This window comes from Entelurus aequoreus, linkage group LG04 (assembly GCF_033978785.1).
Source record: "Entelurus aequoreus isolate RoL-2023_Sb linkage group LG04, RoL_Eaeq_v1.1, whole genome shotgun sequence".
Lineage (NCBI taxonomy): Eukaryota > Metazoa > Chordata > Actinopteri > Syngnathiformes > Syngnathidae > Entelurus > Entelurus aequoreus.
The window spans coordinates 25,136,077-25,161,076 of NC_084734.1; the positions used below are offsets into that span (position 1 = coordinate 25,136,077).

Sequence of the window (25,000 nt, forward strand, 5' to 3'; positions counted from 1 at the left end):
TATATACATTTATGTATACTGAACAGAAATATAAATGCAAAACTTTTGTTTTTGCTCCCAATTTTTATGAGTTCAACTCAAAGATTTTTCAGGGGTGGGGGGGTATATTGCAGCGTCCCGGAAAAGTTAGTGCTGCAAGGGGTTCTGGGTATTTTTTCTGTTGTGTTTATGTTGTGTTACGGTGTGGATGTTCCCCCGAAATGTGTTTGTCATTCTTGTTTGGTGGGTTCACAGTGTGGCGCATATTTGTAACAGTGTTAAAGTTGTTTATACGTTCACCCTCAGTGTGACCTGTATGGCTTTTGACCAAGTATGACTTGCATTCACTTGTGTGTGTGAAAAGCCGTAGATGTTATGTGACTGGGCCGGCATGCAAAGGCAGTGCTTTTAAGGTTTATTGGCGCTCTGTACTTCTCCCTAGGTCCGTGTACACAGCGGCGTTTTAAAAAGTCATACATTTTACTTTTTGAGACAGACACCGATAATTTTGAAATTGATACCGATAATTTCCGATATTACATTTTAAAGCAGACAATATCAGCAGTCCGATATTATCGGACATCACTAATATACATATATATATATATATATATATATATATATATATATATATATATATATATATATATATATATATATATATATATATATATATATATATACACACTACCGTTCAAAAGTCTGGGGTCACCCAAACAATTTTGTGGAATAGCCTTCATTTCTAAGAACAAGAATAGACTCTCGAGTTTCAGATGAAAGTTCTCTTTTTCTGACCATTTTGAGCGTTTAATTGACCCCACAAATGTGATGCTCCAGAAACTCAATCTGCTCAAAGGAAGGTCAGTTTTGTAGCTTCTGTAACAAGCTAAACTGTTTTCAGATGTGTGAACATGATTGCACAAGGGTTTTCTAATCATCAATTAGCCTTCTGAGCCAATGAGCAAACACATTGTACCATTAGAACACTGGAGTGATAGTTGCTGGAAATGGGCCTCTATATACCTATGTAGATATTGCACCAAAAACCAGACATTTGCAGCTAGAATAGTCATTTACCACATTAGCAATGTATAGAGTGTATTTCTTTAAAGTCAAGACTAGTTTAAAGTTATCTTCCTTGAAAAGTACAGTGCTTTTCCTTCAAAAATAAGGACATTTCAATGTGACCCCAAACTTTTGAACGGTAGTGTATATATATATATATATATATATATATATATATATATATATATATATATATATATATATATATATATATATATATATATATACATACATATATATATATATATATATATATATATATATATATATATATGACATGTCTGGTGTGGACAGTAGTGGTTGGTTTGTGAGATTTGATGTGTCAAAGCCAGGTGTTTTTTTGTTTTTCTCACAGGGGGCATTTGGTTCAAGCGGCATGCAGGATGTCTTCTTTTATGAGTAGAGAAGTCTGCACAAACCAACGCAACATTTGTATACACTATGAAGTCCGGTGATCTTAGGGGCAGTTAGCTACGTCCTACAACAGGCCTGGGCAATTATTTAGACTCGGGGGGCCGAATTTAGAGAAAAAAATGTGTCTGGGGGCTGGTATATCTGATTTTTAGGAACACTAATACAAAACCTCACAATAATGTCTGATTGAATGCTAAAAACGTTATGACAGGCCGCGTTAAAAAACGGAATGGAATTTTAAATTTTTTACTGAATGAGACACCCAGAATATACAGGAAAATTAAGAATGTGGGATTTACAATATTAACTATGAACGATAAAACACTGAATATTGACAACATATGAACGTCACACCCCCTCTCGATCGACAAATTTCCCAATCAAGCGAAACGCAACAAAAATGCAACAAACACAGCGAAATATGAACACGAAGGGTAAAAAATCTCCTTCTGCGACACACGCATTTTTAGGCTGGTCGCTCTGGAAACACTCTGTGGAAACGCTCCCCATCCACATTGCTTGGTGCCTCGTCTGAGCTGCTGTGACTTAGATTACCATAATAACTAGTATATCATGCAAAAGCGCAGATTCCAACCTTTGAAATACTTTGTATAGTTCAAGACTTACTGTAATTTGAAAACATCGCTGCATATCATAATGGCAGCTACAGTTTACATCTCAAAGATAAAAATGATTTGGGAATGTCCGGCGGGCCGGATTGAAAAGCTTAACAGGCCGCATGCGGCCCTCGGGCCTTAATTTGCTTAGGTCTGACATAGACGATCTTGGTTGATGGGGCTATGAAAATATTGATTATCATGCTAAAGTGTAAGTTCTCCTCTCTGAGCTGCCACCTTACCGTGGTAGAGGAGTTTGCGTGTCCCAATGATCCTAGGAGCTACGTTGTCCGGGGGCAAAGGCCCCCTGGTAGGGTCTCCCAAGACAAACTGGTCCTAGGTGAGGGATCAGACAAAGAGCAGCTCGAAGACCTCAATGAGAAATAAAATCTATGGACCCAGATTTCCCTCGCCCGGACGCGGGTCACCGGGGCCCCCCTCTGGAGCCAGGCCCGGAGGTGGGGCACGATGGCGAGCGCCTGGTGGCCGGGCCTGTCCCCATGGGGCCCGGCCGGGCACAGCCCAAAGAGGCAACGTGGGTTCAGAGTACCCACCCTTTTTGGATTCACTCGAGGGAGTACTTGAGAGTGCTCCCCCGGGTGATTCCCTCGTTCTACTGGGGGACTTCAACGCTCATGTTGGCAGTGACAGTGAAACCTGGAGAGGCGTGATTGGGAAGAATGGCTGCCCGGATCTGAACCCGAGCGGTGTTTTGTTATTGGACTTTTGTGCCCGTCACAGATTGTCCATAACGAACACCATGTTCAAACATAAGGGTGTCCATATGTGCACTTGGCACCAGGACACCCTGGGCCGCAGTTCCATGATCGACTTTGTAGTTGTGTCGTCGGATTTGCGGCCTCATGTTTTGGACACTCGGGTGAAGAGAGGGGCGGAGCTTTCTACCGATCACCACCTGGTGGTGAGTTGGCTGCGATGGTGGGGGAGGATGCCGGACAGACCTGGCAGGCCCAAACGCATTGTGAGGGTTTGCTGGGAACGTCTGGCAGAGTCTCCTGTCAGAGAGAGTTTCAATTCCCACCTCCGGAAGAACTTTGAACATGTCACGAGGGAGGTGCTGGACATTGAGTCCGAATGGACCATGTTCCGCACCTCTATTGTCGAGGCGGCTGATTGGAGCTGTGGCCGCAAGGTAGTTGGTGCCTGTCATGGCGGTAATCCTAGAACCCGTTGGTGGACACCGGCGGTGAGGGATGCCGTCAAGCTGAAGAAGGAGTCCTATCGGGTTCTTTTGGCTCATAGGACTCCTGAGGCAGCGGACAGGTACCGACAGGCCAAGCGGTGTGCGGCTTCGGCGGTCGCGGAGGCAAAAACTCGGACATGGGAGGAGTTCGGGGAAGCCATGGAAAACGACTTCCGGACGGCTTCGAAGCGATTCTGGACCACCATCCGCCGCCTCAGGAAGGGGAAGCAGTGCACTATCAACACCGTGTACGGTGAGGATGGTGTTCTGCTGACCTCGACTGTGGATGTTGTGGATCGGTGGAGGGAATACTTCAAAGACTGCCTCAATCCCACCAACACGTCTTCCTATGAGGAAGAAGTGCCTGGGGAATATGTGGTGGGCTCTCCTATTTCTGGGGCTGAGGTTGCTGAGGTAGTTAAAAAGCTCCTTGGTGGCAAGGCCCCGGGGGTGGATGAGATCCGCCCGGAGTTCCTTAAAGCTCTGGATGCTGTAGGGCTGTCTTGGTTGACAAGACTCTGCAGCATCGCGTGGACATCGGGGGCGGTACCTCTGGATTGGCAGACCGGGGTGGTGGTTCCTCTCTTTAAGAAGGGGAACCGGAGGGTGTGTTCTAACTATCGTGGGATCACACTCCTCAGCCTTCCCGGTAAGGTCTATTCAGGTGTGCTGGAGAGGAGGCTAAGCCGGATAGTCGAACCTCGGATTCAGGAGGAACAGTGTGGTTTTCGTCCTGGTCGTGGAACTGTGGACCAGCTCTATACTCTCGGCAGGGTCCTTGAGGGTGCATGGGAGTTTGCCCAACCAGTCTACATGTGTTTTGTGGACTTGGAGAAGGCATTCGACCGTGTCCCTCGGGAAGTCCTGTGGGGAGTGCTCAGAGAGTATGGGGTATCGGACTGTCTGATTGTGGCGGTCCGCTCCCTGTATGATCAGTGCCAGAGTTTGGTCCGCATTGCCGGCAGTAAGTCGGACACGTTTCCAGTGAGGGTTGGACTCCGCCAAGGCTGCCCTTTGTCACCGATTCTGTTCATAACTTTTATAGACATAATTTCTACGCGCAGTCAAGGCGTTGAGGGGATCTGGTTTGGTGGCTGCAGGATTAGGTCTCTGCTTTTTGCAGATGATGTGGTCCTGATGGCTTCATCTGGCCAGGATCTTCAGCTCTCGCTGGATCGGTTCGCAGCTGAGTGTGAAGCGACTGGGATGAGAATCAGCACCTCCAAGTCCGAATCCATGGTTCTCGCCCGGAAAAGGGTGGAGTGCCATCTCCGGGTTGCGGAAGAGACCCTGCCCCAAGTGGAGGAGTTCAAGTACCTCGGAGTCTTGTTCACGAGTGAGGGAAGAGTGGATCGTGAGATCGACAGGCGGATCGGTGCGGTGTCTTCAGTAATGCGGACGGTGTATCGATCCGTTGTGGCGAAGAAGGAGCTGAGCCGGAAGGCAAAGCTCTCAATTTACCGGTCGATCTACATTCCCATCCTCACCTATGGTCATGAGCTTTGGGTTATGACCGAAAGGACAAGATCACGGGTACAAAATTAGTTTCCTCCGCCGGGGGGCGGGGCTCTCCCTTAGAGATAGGGTGAGAAGCTCTGCCATCCGGGGGGAGCTCAAAGTAAAGCCGCTGCTCCTCCACATCGAGAGGAGCCAGATGAGTTGGTTCGGGCATCTGGTCAGGATGCCACTGGAACGCCTCCCTAGGGAGGTGTTTAGGGCACGTCCGACCGGTAGAAGGCCACGGGGAAGACCCAGGACACGTTGGGAAGACTATGTCTCCCGGCTGGCCTGGGAACGCCCCGGGATCCCCCGGGAGGAGCTGGACGAAGTTGCTGGGGAGAGGGAAGTCTGGGCTTCCCTGCTTAAGCTGCTGCCCCCGCGACCCGACCTCGGATAAGCGGAAGAAGATGGATGGATGGATGGATGGATGGGTGTAAGTTCTAGTGGGAGAGGAATCATACTTCAACCCAAGCATACCTCACACAAGCCAGCCAAATCTGAAAGAGAGCTTTGAGGAGGTGTTCATTTTGTTGACTAAAACTATTTGTCTTTGTTATCGACAACGACCAATTTCCCCTACGATAACGGGACGATAACAGATCACACAAAGGCACGTTGACTAAAACAATGACAAGATTAACTGACAATTTAGTCAACGGATAAAAGCGAGACAAAAGTGTTGACAGAGGCGAATTCCAATCATGTTTAATTTCGTCTCTAGGTGGGTTGGACAAGTTAGGAATCTATCGAATCACAGTTGCATGTGGGAGAGGGGCGGTGGGAAAATAACTGTGGGGATCCAATCAGTACTAAGGTCTAGCAGACACGGTGTTCAGAATTTTTACTGGGGAAACAAGACTGTATTGTAGGGGGTGTAACGATACACAATAATAATGATGACGGCGGCAAAACTCCCCACAGTTTGTATTACCCTTTTAAATTAAAATGATGAAAAAAACAAAATAAATTTACGGACTGACTAGCTTAAATGCTAACATGAAAAGAGACATACATATTTCCCAAACTTTACTTTCATTACTGTCTGAGCAACCAAGAAGTTCAATTGTGCACATTGAACCTACTGTACTCTAGCTGTGCTCTTTTAGAACATAATTATGATGATCGATCTTTCCTCATGGAAAAGAGACGTACGTGCTTTTTTAAGGTGTGTTCAAGTACCGCTGAACAGAGTACGACACAAAGCCCAAACATAGTTTCAATATTTTTGATTTGTTACGTACTTTTCATTTAAGAACATCTTAAAGTGCTACAGTACAAACATAGTCTGTATTTACAGTACAACAACAACATTTTAGCTAAAACACGTCACTTAAGAAACACAAGGCATGCGAAATAGTGGGTTTTCTAACAGTGTGTATTTATTTTACATGTTTTAAAAAAAAGTCTATGAATGTCTAGCCATCCAGGCTCTTTAAAGCAGACGTTGAAGCAAATGTCCTACAAACTGCGGGAGACATAATGCTCTCTTCCTTTTTAATCTTCTCCAGGCAATAAATTGGTTCAGAAAATTATGACTTTGATTTCACAAAATTATTAAAATTGCCACAAATTTGCCACGACTGAGACCTACTAAAATTGGAGCCATGATTACTTACGTAAAAACACAGCAGCACACGTGACGTCCTATCTGCATGTGGGTTGGTTTATGTCTACAATATACGTCACATTTTTTTTGTAATGTTAACGACTACATAAAAAGATCGATTTTGACAAAATAATCAGAATTGGACATTCTACACTGCAGTGTGAACGTAGCCTATGCCATCATCCTCATTATTAGACAGGAACAAAAACAATATGAGAACAACATGGGGCATCCTCAATAGCAATATTAAAAATGGCACTAAGAGGGATAACTACCTCCAATACTTCTCAGACGAAAACAAAAACAATGACAACATAAAAGAAGTAGTTGAAAGCTTCAATAATTACTTTGTAAATATTGGACCAAAATTGGAGGAAAGGATTCCAGACCCAGGTTCAATTGAGGACTCTAATGATACAATAATTAAACACGGGAGGAAATAGTTAAAATTGTGGAAAAAATGCAAATCTAAGACTTAAATTGATTATAATGGAATTGATATGGAAACAATATAAAAGATATAGAAGAGATCTCAGAACCATTAACGTATATTAGCAACCTATCATTTCAAACAGGTAAATTCCCTAACAAATTGAAAATAGCTAAAGTTGCACCGATTTATAAGACTGGAGACTAACACCAATTTACAAATTATAGACCTGTTTCTTTACTTCCACAATTTTCTAAAATCATTGAAGAACTGTTCAATAACAGATTAGAGAGTTTCACAACAAAAATAGAATACTTGTTGAGAACCAATATGGAAACAGAGCTAATGTTTCAACTTCGATGGCTTTAATTGAAATTGCAGAGTAAATTACCAATGCAATAGATGGTAAACAATGTGCGGCAGCAGTGTTGATGGATCTAACTAGAGCATTTGACACAATTAAAGGCCTACTGAAATGATTTTTTTTAATTTAAACGGGAATAGCAGATCTATTCTATGTGTCATACTTGATCATTTCGCGATATTGCCATATTTTTGCTGAAAGGATTTAGTAGAGAAAATCTACGATAAAGTTTGCAACTTTTGCTCGCTGATAAAAAAAAGCCTTGCCTGTACCGGAAGTATCGTGACGTCACAGGAGCTAGTATTCCTCACAATTCCCCATTGTTTACAATGGAGCGAGAGAGATTCGGATCGAGAAAGTGACGATTACCCCATTAATTTGAGCGAGGATGAAAGATTCGTAGATGAGGAACGTTACAGTGAAGGACTTGAGAGGCAGTGATGGACGTATCTTTTTTCGCTCTGACCGTAACTTAGGTACAAGCTGGCTCATTGGATTCCACACTCTCTCCCTTTTCTATGGTAGATCACAGATTTGTATTTTAAACCACCTCAGATACTATATCCTCTTGAAAATGAGAGTCGAGCACGCGAAATGGACATTTAAAGTGACTTTTATCTCCAAGACAATACATCGGTGACACACTTAGCTACTGAGCTAACGTGCTAGCATCGTTCTCAAATGAAGATAGAAACAAAATAAATAAACCCCTGACTGGAAGGATAGACAGAAGAGCAAAAATACTATTAAACCATGTACATGTAACTACACGGTTAAAAATTCTCAGCCTGGTAAGGCTTAACAATGCTGTTGCTAACGACACTTTGGCTAATTTAGCAACTTAGCAACCGGAACTCACAGAACTATGTACTCTCTCCTTTTTCTATTGTGTATCACGGATTTGTATTTTAAACCACCTCGGATACTATATCCTCTTGAAAATGAGAGTCGAGCACGCGAAATGGACATTTAAAGTGACTTTTATCTCCAAGACAATACATCGGTGACACACTTAGCTACTGAGCTAACATGCTATTATCGTTCTCAAATGAAGATAGAAACAAAATAAATAAACCCCTGACTGGAAGGATAGACAGAAGAGCAAAAATACTATTAAACCATGTACATGTAACTACACGGTTAAAAATTCTCAGCCTGGTAAGGCTTAACAATGCTGTTGCTAACGACGCTAAGGCTAATTTAGCAACTAAGCACCCGGAACTCACAGAACTATGATAAAACATTAGCGCTCCACCTACGCCAGCCAGCCCTCATCTTCCCATCAACAGCCGTGCTCACCTGCGTTCCAGCGATCAACGGCGCGACGAAGGACTTCATCCGTGGGTTTGGCGGCAAGCATCAGCTAGGCGTCTTCTATCAGGGTAAGTAGTCCTTGTTGTGTTGCTGTAAGTATTGTACTTAGCCGCTAAGACACCGATCGATCCCATCTACAACGTTCTTCTTTGCAGCCTCCATTGTTCATTAAACAAATTGCAAAAGATTCACCAACACAGATGTCCAGAATACTGTGGAATTTTGTCGAAGAAAACAGAGCTTTGTGTATTGTGTCCAATAGGGCCCAAACACTTCCGTGCATTTTATGACATCACGCGCATAAATCATATCCAAAGGAGATTTTCAACCGGAAGTGTGGCTGGAATTTTAAAATTGCACTTTATAAGTTAACCCGGCCGTATTGGCATGTGTTTCAATGTTAAGATTTCATCATTGATATATAAACTATCAGACTGCGTGGTCGGTAGTAGTGGGTTTCAGTAGGCCTTTAATCACAATATTTGAATAAAAAAACTAGAACGGTATGGCATCAGAGGGTTGGTCTTAAACTAGATTAGAAGTTATTTAACGAACAGGAAACAATACGTGAAGCAAGGCGAACACACGTCTACAACGCTAAATATATCCTGTGGTGTACCTCAGGGATCAATACTAGACCAAAATTGTTCAATCTCTATATAAATGACATTTGTAAAGTTACAAAAGATTCAAAGTTAGTATTATTCACGGATGATACAACAGCGTTTTGTTCAGGAGAGAACACACAGAAGATAATACAAATAATAACAGAAGAAATTAACACATTAAAAAGATGGTTTGACAAAAACCGACTATCTTTGAATTTCTGTAAAACTAAAATAATGCTATTTGGTAAGAGTAGAAGAGAAAGTCAAACACAAATACAAATAGACAGAATAGAAATTGAAAGAGTAAATTAAACCACATTTCTAGGTATAATGATTGATGATAAATTGAACTGGAAATCTCATGTAAAAAATATACAACATGAAGTAGCAAGACACACGTCAATAATGAATAAAGCAAAACGTTCCAGACCAAAAATCACTCCATATTCTCAACTGCTCGCTAGTGTTACCATATCTGAGTTATTGTGTAGAATATTGGGGAAATAACTACAAAAGTACACTTCATTCATTGAAGGTGTTTCTATTCGGGCTCCAGTACTCTGTAATGCCCTACCGGTAACAGCTAGAGATGCTACCTCAGTAGAAGCATTTAAGTCTCATCTTAAAACTCATTTGTATAATCTAGCCTTTAAATTGACCCCCCTTTTAGACCAGTTGATCTGCCGTCTCTTTTCTGCTCTGCCCCCCTCTCCTGCGTGGAGCGGTTGTCAGGTGACCACAGATGATGCGCTACCTGTTCTAAGTTGGGACCCGGGGTGGACCACTCTTCTGTGCATCAGTTGGGGACGTCTCTGCGCTGCTGACTTGTCTGCATTCAAGATGATCCCCTGCTGGCCCCACTATGGACTGGACTCTTACACTATTAACTAGATCCACTTGACACTTCACATCTGCGGTCCCCTCCGAGGTTTTTCATTGTTCCCATTGGGTTACGTTTTTTCTTGCCCTGATGTGGGATCTGAGCCGAATGTCGTTGTGGCTTGTGCAGCCCTTTGAGACACTTGTGATTAAGGGCTATATAAATAAACGTTGAGTGATTGATTGACTTTGAGTTTTAAAAACTGACAGCTGATTGTTTCAACAACGCCAGCCTGCCCCTTCTGGGCTTTGGAAAACGTCCTTCATCGCTAAGAGGTGCAACGTGAGGGAAAGTTTGGGATCCAGGGAAAGCAAGATTTTTAAAGTTATTTGAAAAAACTTCTGGCGGCGAAGAGGGGCTAATGTTCAAGTCAGAGATGTCAGAAAGTAATTCTGTAATCATTGTCAAAATCTGTGGTTATGAAACACTCTGAACTATATCAAAATGTCAAACAGTATATATGGCCTGGCAGTATATTGGCTTTTACTCGCTTCAATAGGAAGCAACGTAAATTCGTAAAAATGAGGGTCTGAATAGAGTGCAGTGCAATATTCAAGGTAAACAGCAAACTGAAAGAAAAAAAAAACACCTTACCTCCATCCCTTTCTCACAGAGGTCTGAATAATTTAATGGTGTCTATGTATACTCCTGCAGAATAACATAGAACGGAATGCAAATCAGCCAACTTCCACACATTCCCATCTGAGCCCTCCACTAAATCAGAATGCTGTTGCTTGTCCTACAGTATTCAGAAATCGTTTGTCTCTGCATACGTCCTCACTTAATTGCAAGGAATTTGAACAAAATCAGAATTGAATCACTTATGGTTAAACAGTAGCACAAATATTTTTTCTATAAGGAATACTGTACATCAGGGGTGTCATACTCGTTTTCATCGAGGGCAACATCACAGTTGTGGCTGCTCTCCTAAGGTCGCTTGTTACAGTGAATATATGAATTGTAATGTATAATCTCATCATGATATTGTTGCACAATTCTCCATGTATTTCATTATCTTTTTGTTTATGTACAAATTAACGGATAACATACTTGCTTTTGAAATCATAAGTCAGGGGAACAATCATTTTAATCCAACAAAAAATGTTTAGAATATATGTTAATATAGGGGTTTCCTAACTTTTTCAACAAAGGTTGCATACTTAAAAGTCAAAGTATGCGGAGCCATTTTAATATATTTAGATTTTATGAAAAAAATACTAAACAGTCAATATATATTTAAGGACAACACTTAGTGTCAGCTTTGTGTTATAGGTGAAAAATTGCACTTTTAATAAATATTACGGCGCTATAACAAGAAAGATTAAGTACTTTATTGACGCACATTGTTTCTAGGCTTTCACGCGCCACACAAAACTATGTGGCAGGCCAGACCTGGCCGCAGGGCCATGAGTCTGACACAAGTGCTCTACTGCAGAGCTGGTCCAATATTTTGACTCGGAGGCCACATTGAGAGAAAAAAATGTGTCTGGGGGTTCAAGGTGTATGTGTATAAATGATATATACACATTTAGGTGTATAAATCTGCTGCACAGTATTTGTGTTGGGGTCCACTTTTTTTCAGGAACACTAATACCAAAAGTCATATTGTCCAAAGAGTTCTAAAAAGGTTATGACAGACCACCTAAAAAAAAAATGAATTTAATTTTACAGTTTTTTATTGAATGGGACACCCAAAATGCACATTAAAATACAGAAAGTGGGATTTACAATATTAACTATGAACAATAAAACACTGAATATTAACAACACATCGCTCCCCTTTTACTTCTCAGACCAGCTCCTCAATAGTTGTGTATCTTTTACAATCAAGCAAAACACAACAAAAATGTAACAAATAAGTGTAATAAACACCTACAATATGATATAGTATCATGTAAAAATCTGCTTCCACATCTGTTTCTGACACATGCGTTTCGGGCTTGCTGCTCTGAAAACAAACCCCGCCCACTCTGCTTTGTTCCTCGTCTGAGCTGCTGTGACGTAGATTACCGTAATAACTCGTATATCACTCAAAAGCACATATTTAGACCATTGAATTACTTTCTATAGTTCAAGACTTACGGTCATTTAAAAACAGCACTGCACGGCAATAGCGGCAACACGTTTGAAGTTAAAGGTCTAAAAAAATGATGTAGAACATCCGGCGGGCCGGATTGAAAATCTTAACGGGCTGCATGTGGCCCGCGGGCCGTATTTTGCCCAGGTCTGCTCCACATGGATGATATTGGTATCAATGTAATGTGGAGACTTTGATGCATATGAAAATGTACATAATGTATCGATGTAAATGACAGTATTTGTTGTACAAGTACCAGCATTAGTACAATTCTTATTTCTGGGTCAAATTGACCTATTTCATAAACTACAACACCGTTACTGTAAGTCACTGGCTCGGGATTACACATTTGTAAATCTAAAAACACCACTGTCGGCTAGCATTTTTTACCAATAGTGGCTTGAGAGATTTAATAAACAAATGTCTATATTTGACACAATTAGAAGTTAAACTTTGTAAAACATAGCATGACATGTTGGCTATGGATGGCTTTTTTGTTCATTTATTTCTTAAACAATAAATCTATAGATTATATCTTCAATTAATTTGTAGATTTTATTTCCTTTGTATCAAACAGTTTTTTAGCGCAGTGGCGAAACACATTTTACGAATGAATTCTCCAAAAATACACCGACAATTGTATTGGGTCTAGAAATGTTAAATGCACTTTGTTTGGTCAGGAATACAAAAGTTAATTATTTCCAGAGCCATTTTACGTTTACCGCCGTCCTGGAAAATCACCCACAGTGGGGAACAGCACCTTTTTATGGAATTGTGCCTATCATTCACAATACTTTTTTTAGGCATTCTAAATGCTCTATTCTGCCTATAAAGCGCTTAAAAAACATCCAAACACTTACAGTATAAGTAATGTATTAAAAGGCACATTCATAATAACAAGTAATACTTCATTATTTTGGCAATTTATGACATTGTTAAAAAAAATACAATTGTCTAATCGTTTTTTCTTTCTGTCATGTCTCCCGCATTCAGGCTATCATGCATAGGCTCTTCCTTCAAGTGGGAGCCCTCCCCCACACACGAGTAAACATGGTGTTTGCAAAAGAAAGCCATAATTACGTTGCTAAAATTGGCAAGACAAGTCCGCCGTGGGGAACTGGTATGGCTTTGTGGTTTCACGTGAAGAGCAGACCCCTACCGCTGCAATGTCTGTCTGAAGGCATTGTTTTACTAAAGACAGCATCACAACAGACTTGTCAAAACACCTTGAGAAGAACCACATGCCAGAGTGGGAGCAGTGTGTTACATTGCGGGCTGCACAAGAAAGCCAAAGACCGGCTAAAACACCACCACCAGCTACTTAGCAGCTAACGTTTGAGGCTACATTTTCACATGGTGGATGGCAAGGCGGAGGAAAGGGGTTACGGATTATTCATTCATCTTTGTTCAAGATGATAGGAAAACCTTTTATTTTTAAAGTCAAGTTTGGTAAACTTGTCATTGTTGTTTACTAAGAACCTGTAAATTTTCAAATTTAGTTTGAAAGTTCTTACTTGAAAAGCATGGGTAACTAACTGGCAGACCACAGTCTGGCCCCCAGACACTGTCATGTACAGATCTAGACCTGTAGTGAAATGTTTTTAAATATTTATTCACAATAGAGATATTTGTATTGTTTGTGTTTTTTCCTAAATGCTCACGACTACAACCTTCCACCCCCAAAAAAAACCTAGCTTTTTACGATAGCAATCAACGTATTTAAAACGTCGCTCAAGTTAATGAAAACTGGCAGCATCGATTCTGTTTCTGCTAATTACAATACAGTACGTTGTTATTGGAATTTAAATGACTTATATCCGTAGGGCTGATGCCACAGATTTAGTACAAACATGTTATTTATTCAATTGCAAATAATGTATATTTAGTCTCAGCCCATGGAAGCCAACATTCATTTGAATTAATTAACATTAATTCTATTAAGTCAAATATATATAATATTTTTGGTCGTATTATAGTCATCTAATTGAATATGATAACGCAAACACAATATAGAGCCCAAATTGCAGCATTTCTAAATTATTATACCAATGCGGGGCATGCATTTTCAAAAAATGTTTAAGAATGCTTATGTTTTAGGTTGGGCTCTCTGGAGGACTAGGGCCGTACTTTGGCTCCCGCACATACTGGGAGACGAATATATTGTACATGCAAACACACACACATATACAAAATTATTCATATATATACATATATATATATATATATATATATATATATATATATATATATATATATATATATATATATATATATATATATATATATATATATATATATATATATACTGTATATATATTAGGGCTGCAACAACTAATCGATTAAATCGATTAAAATCGATTATAAAAATAGTTGGCGATTAATTTAGTCATCGATTCGTTTGATTTATGCTATGCGCATGCGCAGAGGCTACGTTTTTTTTTGTTTTTTTTAACCTTTTTTTATAAACTGGAACATTTACAAACAGCTGAAAAACAATAATCAAAATAATAGGGGTGTAACAGTATGTGTATTTGTATCGAACCGTTTCGGCACGGGGGTTTCGTTTCGGTGCGGAAGTGTACCGAACGAGTTTCCACATGGACATATTAAGTAGCATACTGCACGTTGTGTAAACAATACTTCAAATGCCGGACATTTGAGGCATTTATGAAACTCCGCCCTGACAGCTCCGCAAAAGAGGACATATCCGGTGAAAAGAGGACGTATGGTCAGTCTATCGTAGCCCGTTAACTGCTAGCATGCTAACAAAAGAGGACTAGCAGCGATGGGTTTCACCGGACGTGAAAGCGACCGGGCTAGGTCCTGACCATACGTCCTCTTTTCACCGGACATGTCCTCTTTTGCGAGGCTGTCGGGCGGTGTTTCTTAAATGCCTCAAATGTCCAGCATTTTGAGTTAGGGTTGCGTGTATTTTCAATGTACGTTCAGGGTTAAGAAGGTTAAAAACACAACAAATTGTGCGCGCAGCAGCATTCGTGAGGGAGGGGCAGAGACAGAGAGAGCGAGAGAGTTGTGATAAACGCGCATGCGTCGTCAGGCTCTGCTTTTTATCCATAGATTCATCAGATTTAAATTTTTATTATCTATAGCAGGGGTGTCAAAAGTGTGCATTTTTGTAACATTTTCCTTGTTTTATTTGGCAAGTTGAAAGAACATGGCGCCAGTATGCTGTTTTTTTTCCAATAAAATACTGGTAAGGATAGAAATGTAGTTTGTCTCTTTTATCCGATTATTAATCGATTAATTGAAGTAATAATCGACAGATTAATCTATTATCAAATTAATCGTTAGTTGCAGCCCTAATATATATATACATACATAGGTACTTTTTTTCATACATACATACGTGAACACATAGTGAAGTGAAGTGAAGTGAATTATATTTATATAGCGTTTTTCTCTAGTGACTCAAAGCGCTTTTACATAGTGAAACCCAATATCTAAGTTACATTTAGACCAGGGGTGCTCACACTTTTTCTGCAGGCAAGCTACTTTTCAATTGATCAAGTCGTGGGGATCTACCTCATTCATATATATAATTTACATTTACTTATTTATGAAATATATGTTTTGTTAACAAGTTAAAGGTGTTTAATGATAATGCAAGCATGTTTAATACATATAGTTAATATTGTTAACATGTTAAAGGTCTTTAAAGATAATGCAAGCATGTTTAATACATATAGTTAATATTGTTAACATGTTAAAGGTCTTTAAAGATAATGCAAGCATGTTTAACACATATACTTAATATTGTTAACAAGTTAAAGGTGTTTAATGATAATACACGCATGTTTAACACATATACTTAATATTATTAACAAGTTAAAGGTGTTTAAAGATAACACAAGCATGTTTAACACATATAGTTAATATTGTTAACAAGTTAAAGGTGTTTAATGATAATACATGCATGTTTAACACATATAGATTCCTTTCTTTCATGAAGACAAGAATGTAAGTTGGTGTATTACCTGATTCTGATGATTTGCTTTGATTGAAATCAGACAGTGGTGCTGATAACGTCCACATTTTCAAATGGAGGAGAAAAAAAGTCCTCCTTTCTGTCCAATACCACATGAAAGTGGTTGGTTTTTGTCATCTTATTGTGGAAATACTGTCAAAGCGCTTTGAGTACCTTGAAGGTAGAAAAGCGCTATACAAGTACAACCCATTTATCATTTATCATTTATTTGTCCAGCTTCCATACTCCTTTGTATACACTTTACAAGAAATACATTGGCGGCAAACTCCGTAGCTTGCTAGCTTGTGCACGCCAGCTTTCTGAGACTCTTAGCGCCGGCAGGATGAAGCAGAGCTTTTATTGTGAAGGCAGGAACTGTGCAGTCGGTCTTTGGAGTTTTGACGACAGGTACGGCGCCAGAGTCTGTTGAAATAAAAAGTGTTTCTCGCCTTCCTGTCTGTAATTTTTTCTTAATAATGAGCTGGCAGCAGCCAGCGTCATCTCAGAAGACCCTCGGGTGCCGTGAATGTCAATCAAGTGACAAAAGTGACGTCATAGTGAAGATTTATGATCGCTCATTTTTAGGACTATTTTTTTAATGCCTGGCTGGCGAACGACTGACACAACCTCTGCGATCGACCGGTAGATCGCGATCGACGTAATGAGCACCCCTGATTTAGACCATACATACTGTAGGTATTTACGCACATACACATTGGTTCATACGCTCTCACATACATACACAAATACAGTACATACATACACACACTGTACATACATACACACCCACACACACACATTCAATGGACAAACATGTATACATACTGTACATACACAAGCACATATGCATACATACACTCATGCATATAATCACGTTACATCAAACATATTTTAATGTTGTCCCTCCCAGGGCAAACTGGGTAAAACACGGTACACCGATAAAGCTTAACCTATTTTTACTATAACAATCTATAAGGTTAATACAGTTCGCTTCTCTTTCTTGCCCTCTATTTATCTGCTTTCCTTTGTATTTCAAGTTATCATTACTAATATGTATAGTTGAATTTGAAACATTTGCATTGTTGATAACAGAGATAATTATTAATATTATTCATTATCAATAGTGGTATTCATTATTTATTTTATTTTGTAGCGCAACAATGTTTATTGTCATTAATAATTACTTCAATAACTGCTTCTTTGCTATAATTTTTCGTATCATACTTGTTCATATCGTATTTGCTGAAGTTGTTGTTGTTGTTGTCATCTTGTCCCAAAAATTTCCCCGTGTCTTCCTTTTTTTCTTCTTTCTATCCCCTTCTGCTGCGGCCCAGCTGTGCCAAAAATTAATTTATATCCATTTAATAAATTCAAATACAAATGAGGCAACAAGAGAAGTATCCCACACATTCTCTGTTGTGAAGTACATCTGTAGAGCAGATATATCATCTACATCAACGATATAATTTGCCTGAGTGGCTGGACAGGACAAAAAAAAAATAAAAAAAAATGCTTTTGTTGACAGTAAATTCAGTAGACATACAGCAAATAAACAAGTTAATTAAATAGTCATTTGCTTCTTATGTGATCTGAACATGTGATTGAATAATACTTACATTGTTTTTTCTGTTTAGTGGCACGTCACAACAGACGTGATTAACAAATACATTTTATGCAGAACAAGTTTATAACAACGAAATACATGTATCATCCATCCATCCACACAGTTTATACCGCTTTTAACTTTTCCTTTTGGGGTATTTATCTTGTTGGCACGACACCATGTCATTTCTGTCTCTACATGGTTGTTAGTATTTCTCATCTGCTCTCTCCACCACATGTTGAGGAACAATGACAATGATTGCAATACATGCGTGCATGTGACCGTGTGTTTGTGTTGGCGTGTAGATTGTAAGCCCCTTTCACACACTCAAAAACACACATGCTGCCAACGTGCACCACAAATGTTAAATGTCTATTATTATTGCTAAATTACAAGTGATTACAATGTGAATTTGATTTCCATTGTAGAACAAAAGCAAAGACGGACGACTTCAACCTGTTTTAGGTAGGGGTTAATGTTTGCTCGGTTTAGCAAAGGATAAGCACTCAGCACATGATAGACTACAACCTCAATTGAGATATTTCTACTGGAGTAATTAGGCATGATGTGAATTCCTCATTAGATGAATCACCATCTGCATACAAATGCATTATCATTCCCCTGGTTCCTTGCTGTCGGCTTTTATATGCGCTCATTTTCATGTAAGAGGCACTGATGAGGGGAAATGGAAGGTGCCACTATAGAGCTAAGGGACTCTAGTGCCTTTCCACGCCATCTGAATCAATTTTGAACGATGAGCCTTAAAAGCTTTATTAATGTTCACGTCATGTAGGTTATAGTCAGTTCACAGGTTCCAATTACAAACCGCTTTACTGATCCTTACATCTCTAGGAAAGTGGAACACAGCTCAAGTCAGCTCAGGTCTGTTTGGCTCGACGCGGCGCCACAATAGCAGCTCTGTGCACGCACTCAGAAAGGGAAAACCTTGTCGTTCGTGATGTTTTACCAACACTAACATTGCACTTTGTTCACAGCAGCAGGCTGATGCATTACTGATAGTAGGAGGAACCGCTGCAAGCAAGTGTACATGAGCTCATTATAAAAAGCCACACGTACAGTAAATCCCTCATTACTTGTGCAGGAGCCAAACAAGAATACTCAACATCACATGGTAATATACAATCCCAAAATAGTCCTAACATTTGACTCTTCTAAGGGCCCTCTACATTTTAAGGATGGTGCTTTCATCATCCTGTAAATAGAAATAATACTGGTATATTTGTCATTTATTATATACCGGTTTAAAGGTGTTTTTTTTGTCCTTTTCCCTATCATTCAGACTCCGTATGTGAGACAAGAACATATATGTCTTTTTTTAGGATTCTAAAGATTTTTAAAAAATTAGGGCTGTCAAAGTTAACGCGATAATAACTTGTTAACTATAAGTTCCTTTTTTTAACATACGATTAACATCCTGACTCCTTTTTGACCCTCAGGCCGTTCCGTAGTTTGAGGAAATGTAATGGTGCCTAGTTACTGCGAAGCCACAAGCGAGAAAATAGCGAGCAGAAATGCACAAATAAAGCGGAACATTATAGAAGTCTCAGGTCCAAAGCCAGGCAAGTTGTTCTAAGGACAAGACAAGACAACTTCTCAAAGGAACTGCATCACAACAGACCAACTGCGCTACCAAACCGTGCAAACTTTTTTCCACCTACTGTAGCCAAAATCAACTGAAAGAAAAACGTCCCCGGCTCGTTTGACCAACGGACAACATTCCATCAGGTAACTAATTTATCATGATACATGCAGCACATTATGCTTGGTATTACTACAACATCAACTGTCGAGGTAGCTGTGTACAAACAAAACATGAAATGTTTGTGATTGACTGGGTTGAGTTTTTCCTTGCCCTGATGTGGGATCTGAGCCGAGGATGTCGTTGTGGCTTGTGCAGCCCTTTGAGACACTCGTGATTTAGGGCTATATAAATAAACTTTGATTGATTGACTGATTGAAGAGCACTTTGATAAACTCGCGGACCAATAAGGATGGGAATTGATAAGATTGTTCCGGTTCCGATTCCACTTTCGATTCTGCTTAACGATTTGGTTCTTTATCGGTTCTCTTTTTGATTCTTACTTGGAAAAAAAGATAACAAAATGATAAATTAGCATCAATTTTGTTTAGTTTAGAGTTAATATGACCTTACAAAGCCAACAGTGAGGTGTGAAAAGGCACATAGCATAGAAAAACTATTTAGAAAATTATTAAATAAAAAATTCTGTAGAATTTACCAAAATAAAACATGTGGAAATTACACAAGAATGTAACATTTTGTAACATTCTTAAAACTTTTAAGAATCTTTGTCATCTGCCTAGAAAATATACCGTGCAAAAGTTTGTTTAGATTTACAAGATGAAACTAATATAATGACATAGGCTCGTAACATGCAACTCAAGATATTTCAAGCCTACTTTTGATATAATGTTGACGATTACATTTTACAGCTTATAAAAGCCTTGAGTTGAACATCTCAGAAAATGTGGGTTTTTAAAAAACTGTAAGCAGCAAATAGAGGCTCGACATATTTCATTTTGCATATAATTAGTTATTAGTTTCACATTTGAAGTTGAATTGCTGACATAAATGGACATTTACATGATATTCTTATTGCATGTGTTCCACCTGTATAATATAATGACTCACTGAGTGAATATGTTGAAGGAAAACATGCAACTTTTCTCTGACTACGATTGAACATTCGCCTACCGAAAAAAGGAGCATCTAATGCGGCAAATTGTCTCAAGCTTTTGACCACAAACTTAGTCACTTCTCAGTGACATTCGTCGTTACCAGCCGAGTGGAACTCTTCCCTGCAGCGGTGAAAGTTAGTGGCAGACGTGAACTGGAGCTGTACATGGGTCTTGGCCACGGTAAAGAGACATATCGGATACAGAACTGGATATTAGTACAGATATTGAATAGTGTTGGATTCACTTAGTTGACCGACACTAAAAATAGTACTACAAAGCACCAATAGTGTCCTCTTACCAACACTATCATTAGAACGATACAGCTCATTCACTTTGACCAGATTATCTTTATAATGCTAAATTATTATATCAGTGTTTAGAACAAGAGAATATGGATACTAAAATCTAGTCTGCAGCAGGATGAAGTGAATTCGTCCCAGATTATATGGGCCTTACTTGAGACCTGCACCAAACGCCTTTGACTGGATTCTAGACCAAATGACCCACGTCACATGTCTGTTAATAGCGTTCACATGTACTAATTAGAACAGCTCAACAATAGCCCATGAGCTACCCACCCCCTCGCTCTTTGATGAACACTAGCTTCAAAAAATACACTGCATTCATTAACAAAATTTAGTTGCCTTGGTTTGTTGCTGTTTTTTTTCCATATTCTTACCTGACTTTTACACACCTGAGGAGTTCTTATGAACACATACATCCTTTCAAAAATACAGAGGCTTTGGAAACAAATGACTTGTCAATACCAGAACTTACCTGCTTGTCCAGTGGCAACGGTAACTGCTGCAAACAGCCTTTGCGTGCGGCTCTGGTCAGACACGCCATTGACAGCTTCCACCTCAAAAGTGTAGTTGGCATGGGCCAGGAGGTCAACAATGTTGACATAATTATTCACTAATTGTGACTGTGCAGGAAAATATCCCACGTTTGGCCCACATAGTTCACACTCTTCAGGTTCCCAGCTACAGTGCCGACATCTAACCCTGTAGGTGACGTCACTGCGTCCACCTGTGTCAGCCGGCGGGCTCCACTCCAGGCTAACTGTTGTCTGGTTGATGTTGTAGATTAGATTCTGTGGTGCTGAAGGAGGTCCTGTCAAGGGGTACACAAAAAAGAAGCATGTGTTAGATAATTGTGGGACAAATATCGCAACGTCATTTTTCAAAAACAATACTATGAGACGTCCACCACCGACAGATCAACATCTGGATAACATTTGGTTATAGCAGACCTGGGCAAATTAAGGTACGGGAGCTGCATGCAACCAGTTAAGCTTTTCAATCTGGCCTGCCGGACAGTGCCAAATTTTTTTTTTAGATCTTTAAGTTGCAAACAGTAGCTGCCATTATGGTGTGCAGTGATGTTTTCAAATTACCGTAAGTCTTGAACTATACAAAGTATTTTAATGGTTGGAATCTGCGCTATATATACTAGTTACTAATCTAAGTCACAGCAGCTCAGACGAGGCACCAAGCAGTATGGGTGGGGAGCGTTTCCACAGTGTTTCCAGAGCAGCCAGCCTGAAATGCGAATGTCAGGGACAGATGCAAAAGGAGATTTTTACAAGAAAGTTCTAAAGCTTATAGATATATCAGACGTTCATATTTCGCATGTTTGTTGCGTTTCGCTTGATTGTAAAATATGTCGATCGAGAGGGGGTGTGACGTTCATATGTTGTCAATATTCAGTGTTTCATCGTTCATAGTTAATATTGTAAATCCCACATTCTTTATTTTCATGGACATTCTGGGTGTCTCATTCAGTAAAAATTTTTTAAATTCCATTACGTTTTTTAAGGCGGTGTGTGTGTGTGTGTGTGTATATATATATATATATATATATATATATATATATATATATATATATATATATATATATATATATATATATATATATATATATACAGGCCCCCAGACACATTTTTTTCTCAAAATTTGGCTCCCCGAGTCAAAACAATTGCCCAGACCTAGGTTATAGCATGACAGATAAGGTCCTGGGTTTGATCCCTGGGTTTCTGTATGGATTTTGCATGTTCACCCCGTGACTACGTGGGTTCCCTGCGGGTACTCCGGCTTCCTCCTACCTCCAAAGACATGCACCTGGGGATAGGTTGATTGCCAACACTAATTTGGTGCTAGTGTGTGAATGTGAGTGTGAATGCTGTCTGTCTATCTGTGTTGGCCCAGCGAGGAGGTGGCGACTAATTCATAATTAGTACAATTAAAACCAAACCCCTTATTAAATCACATGTTGCAACTCAACTTAACCTATGCCGGTTTTTCTCTACTCATGCATGTTCCCTCATACACAAAGTAAAAGTGAGACTCAATATGCATACACCTCCAATCCAGGCATATAACTCTTTGGGATGTTGAATGTTTGCATTTCCAAGGTGCGGTAAAAGTGATGATGGAGATCTAATTTAGCTTGCACCACTCACACCTGGGACTCATTCAGCGTCCATATATCAAAGTGACAAATTCTTAACAGGGGAAAACTAGAGCAAGTGTTGGTGAATATTCCTGTATTTTTGAAGGATCCACATTTATGTGGACATAGCCTAAATAAAGCATTTATAGTGCTGGAGCCTATCTCAGCTGCATTCGGGGGGAAGGCGGGGTACACCACCTCATCGCAGGGCCAACACAGATAGACAGACAACATTCACACTCACATTCACACTCTAGGGCCAATTTAGTGTTGCCAATCAACCTATCCCCAGGTGCATGTCTTTGGAGGTGGGAGGAAGCCGGAGTACCCGGAGGGAACCCACAAAGTCAGTCTTTTAGTGCAGTTTTGAAGGAGGATAGAGATGCACTTTCTTTTACACCTGTGGGGAGTGCATTCCATATTGATGTGGCATAGAAGGAGAATGAGTTAAGACCTTTGTTAGATCGGAATCTGGGTTTGATGTGGTTTGTGGAGCTCCCCCTGGTGTTGTGGTTATGGCGGTCATTTACGTTCTGGAAGTAGTTTGACATGTACTTTGGTGTCAGGGAGGTGTAGCGAATTTTATAGACTAGGCTCAGTGCAAGTTGTTTTACTCTGTCCTCCACCCTGAGCCAGCTCACTTTGGAGAAGTGTGTGATCTGGGGTGGAGGTCTAGAAGTAACCTGACTAGCTTGTTCTGAGATGTTTGGAGTCTTGATTAAGGGTTTTGGAGGTGCTGGGGTACCAGGGGGTGCATGCGTAATCGAAAAAGGGTTGAATGAGAGTTCCCGCTAGAATCCTCATGGTGCTTTTGTTGACCAGAGAGGAGATTCTGTAGATAAATCTTGTTCGTTGGTTGACCTTTTTGATTACCTTGGTTGCCATTGTATCACAGGAAAGGTTAGCCTCTAAAATGGAACCTAGGTAGGTGACCTCATCTTTCCCGATGATAACAATGTCACCCACTTTAATAGTGAAGTCACTGACTTTCTTAAAGTTGATTTGGGACCCAAATAGGATGGATTCCGTTTTACCTAAGTGTTTGGATAGCTTATTGTCAGCGAGCCAGGTGCAAATTCTACAGAGTTCGGCACCGAGGATTTTTTCCATCTGTGATTTGTCCTTGCCGGATACCAGCAGGGCCGAGTCATCCGCAAACAAGAACAATTCTCAGTCGCATGCTGATGACATGTCGTTTACGTATATTAGGAACAGTAAAGGCCCTAATATACTGCCTTGGGGGACTCCACAGCTCGCTGAGAGGGGGGGGGGGGACAGGGTGCCGTTCACCTCTACCACCTGTTTCCTCCCCTCCAAGTATATTGCATCCAGCTCGATTAGGTTTTATCAAATCCGATTGCTTTAAGCTTATCCAACAGTATAGCGTGGTTTACGGTGTCAAAGGCCTTCTGAAAGTCCAGCATGACCATGCCGCAGTATTTGCCCGCGTCCACCTCATGTTTGATGTGGTCGGTCAGATAGAGCTACTTATTATATGGGTTTCAATAGCCCGTGCATGCACCTTATAACACGCACGGACTACTAAAAAAACATTCATGAAGTGTTCATTGGTTTTCAAGATACCGTAATAGATATTAAAGATGAGCATATGACTTAAAATATCGTAATATATCTTTGGCTGAAAACCTTTGGACCAGTTAAAAGATGGCAAGAATTTACATTTTGCACTGTTGGATCTCAAGAAGGTTCTAAGTAGAGCTTCAAAACGCAAAAAGAGGAAATTTGAGTGAGACAAAAAAATTGAGCAATTAAACTTAAAATTGGCTGTTCATCAGTTGATTGAAAGATAAATTCTAGAAATTAAATGTATTAACCATAAACAGGACCATTGGCTTCGACAGATAGTGCGTGTATGTGTGTGTGTGTATATACACAGTATACAATATATATATATATATATATATATATATATATATATATATATATATATATATATATATATATATATATATATATATATATATATATAGTATATATACTAGGGCTGTCAAAAATAATGAGTAAACTCACACGATTATTCACAAAATATTATCACATTAATGATATATATGCGCAGATTAATCACACAGTTTATTTTAACCGTAAAAGCTTGTGGATAAAAGTGGATGTTACCTCAAAAAGTTAGTCACCTGAAATGGTTTTCACTTCACAGGTGTGCTTGAAG

At 39.9% G+C, this 25,000-nt stretch overlaps 1 protein-coding gene across 2 annotated transcripts in view; it reads right to left on the minus strand.

Moving 5' to 3' along the window:
- The window catches only part of epha7 (eph receptor A7), a 208,350-nt gene that overhangs the window by 80,270 nt on the left and 103,080 nt on the right, over positions 1 to 25,000 (minus strand). For both annotated transcript variants that reach the window (XM_062044430.1, XM_062044429.1), the window contains exon 5: positions 21,142 to 21,477. In XM_062044430.1, coding sequence (XP_061900414.1) covers positions 21,142 to 21,477 — 336 coding nt within the window. The remainder of the gene's footprint in view (positions 1 to 21,141; positions 21,478 to 25,000) is intronic.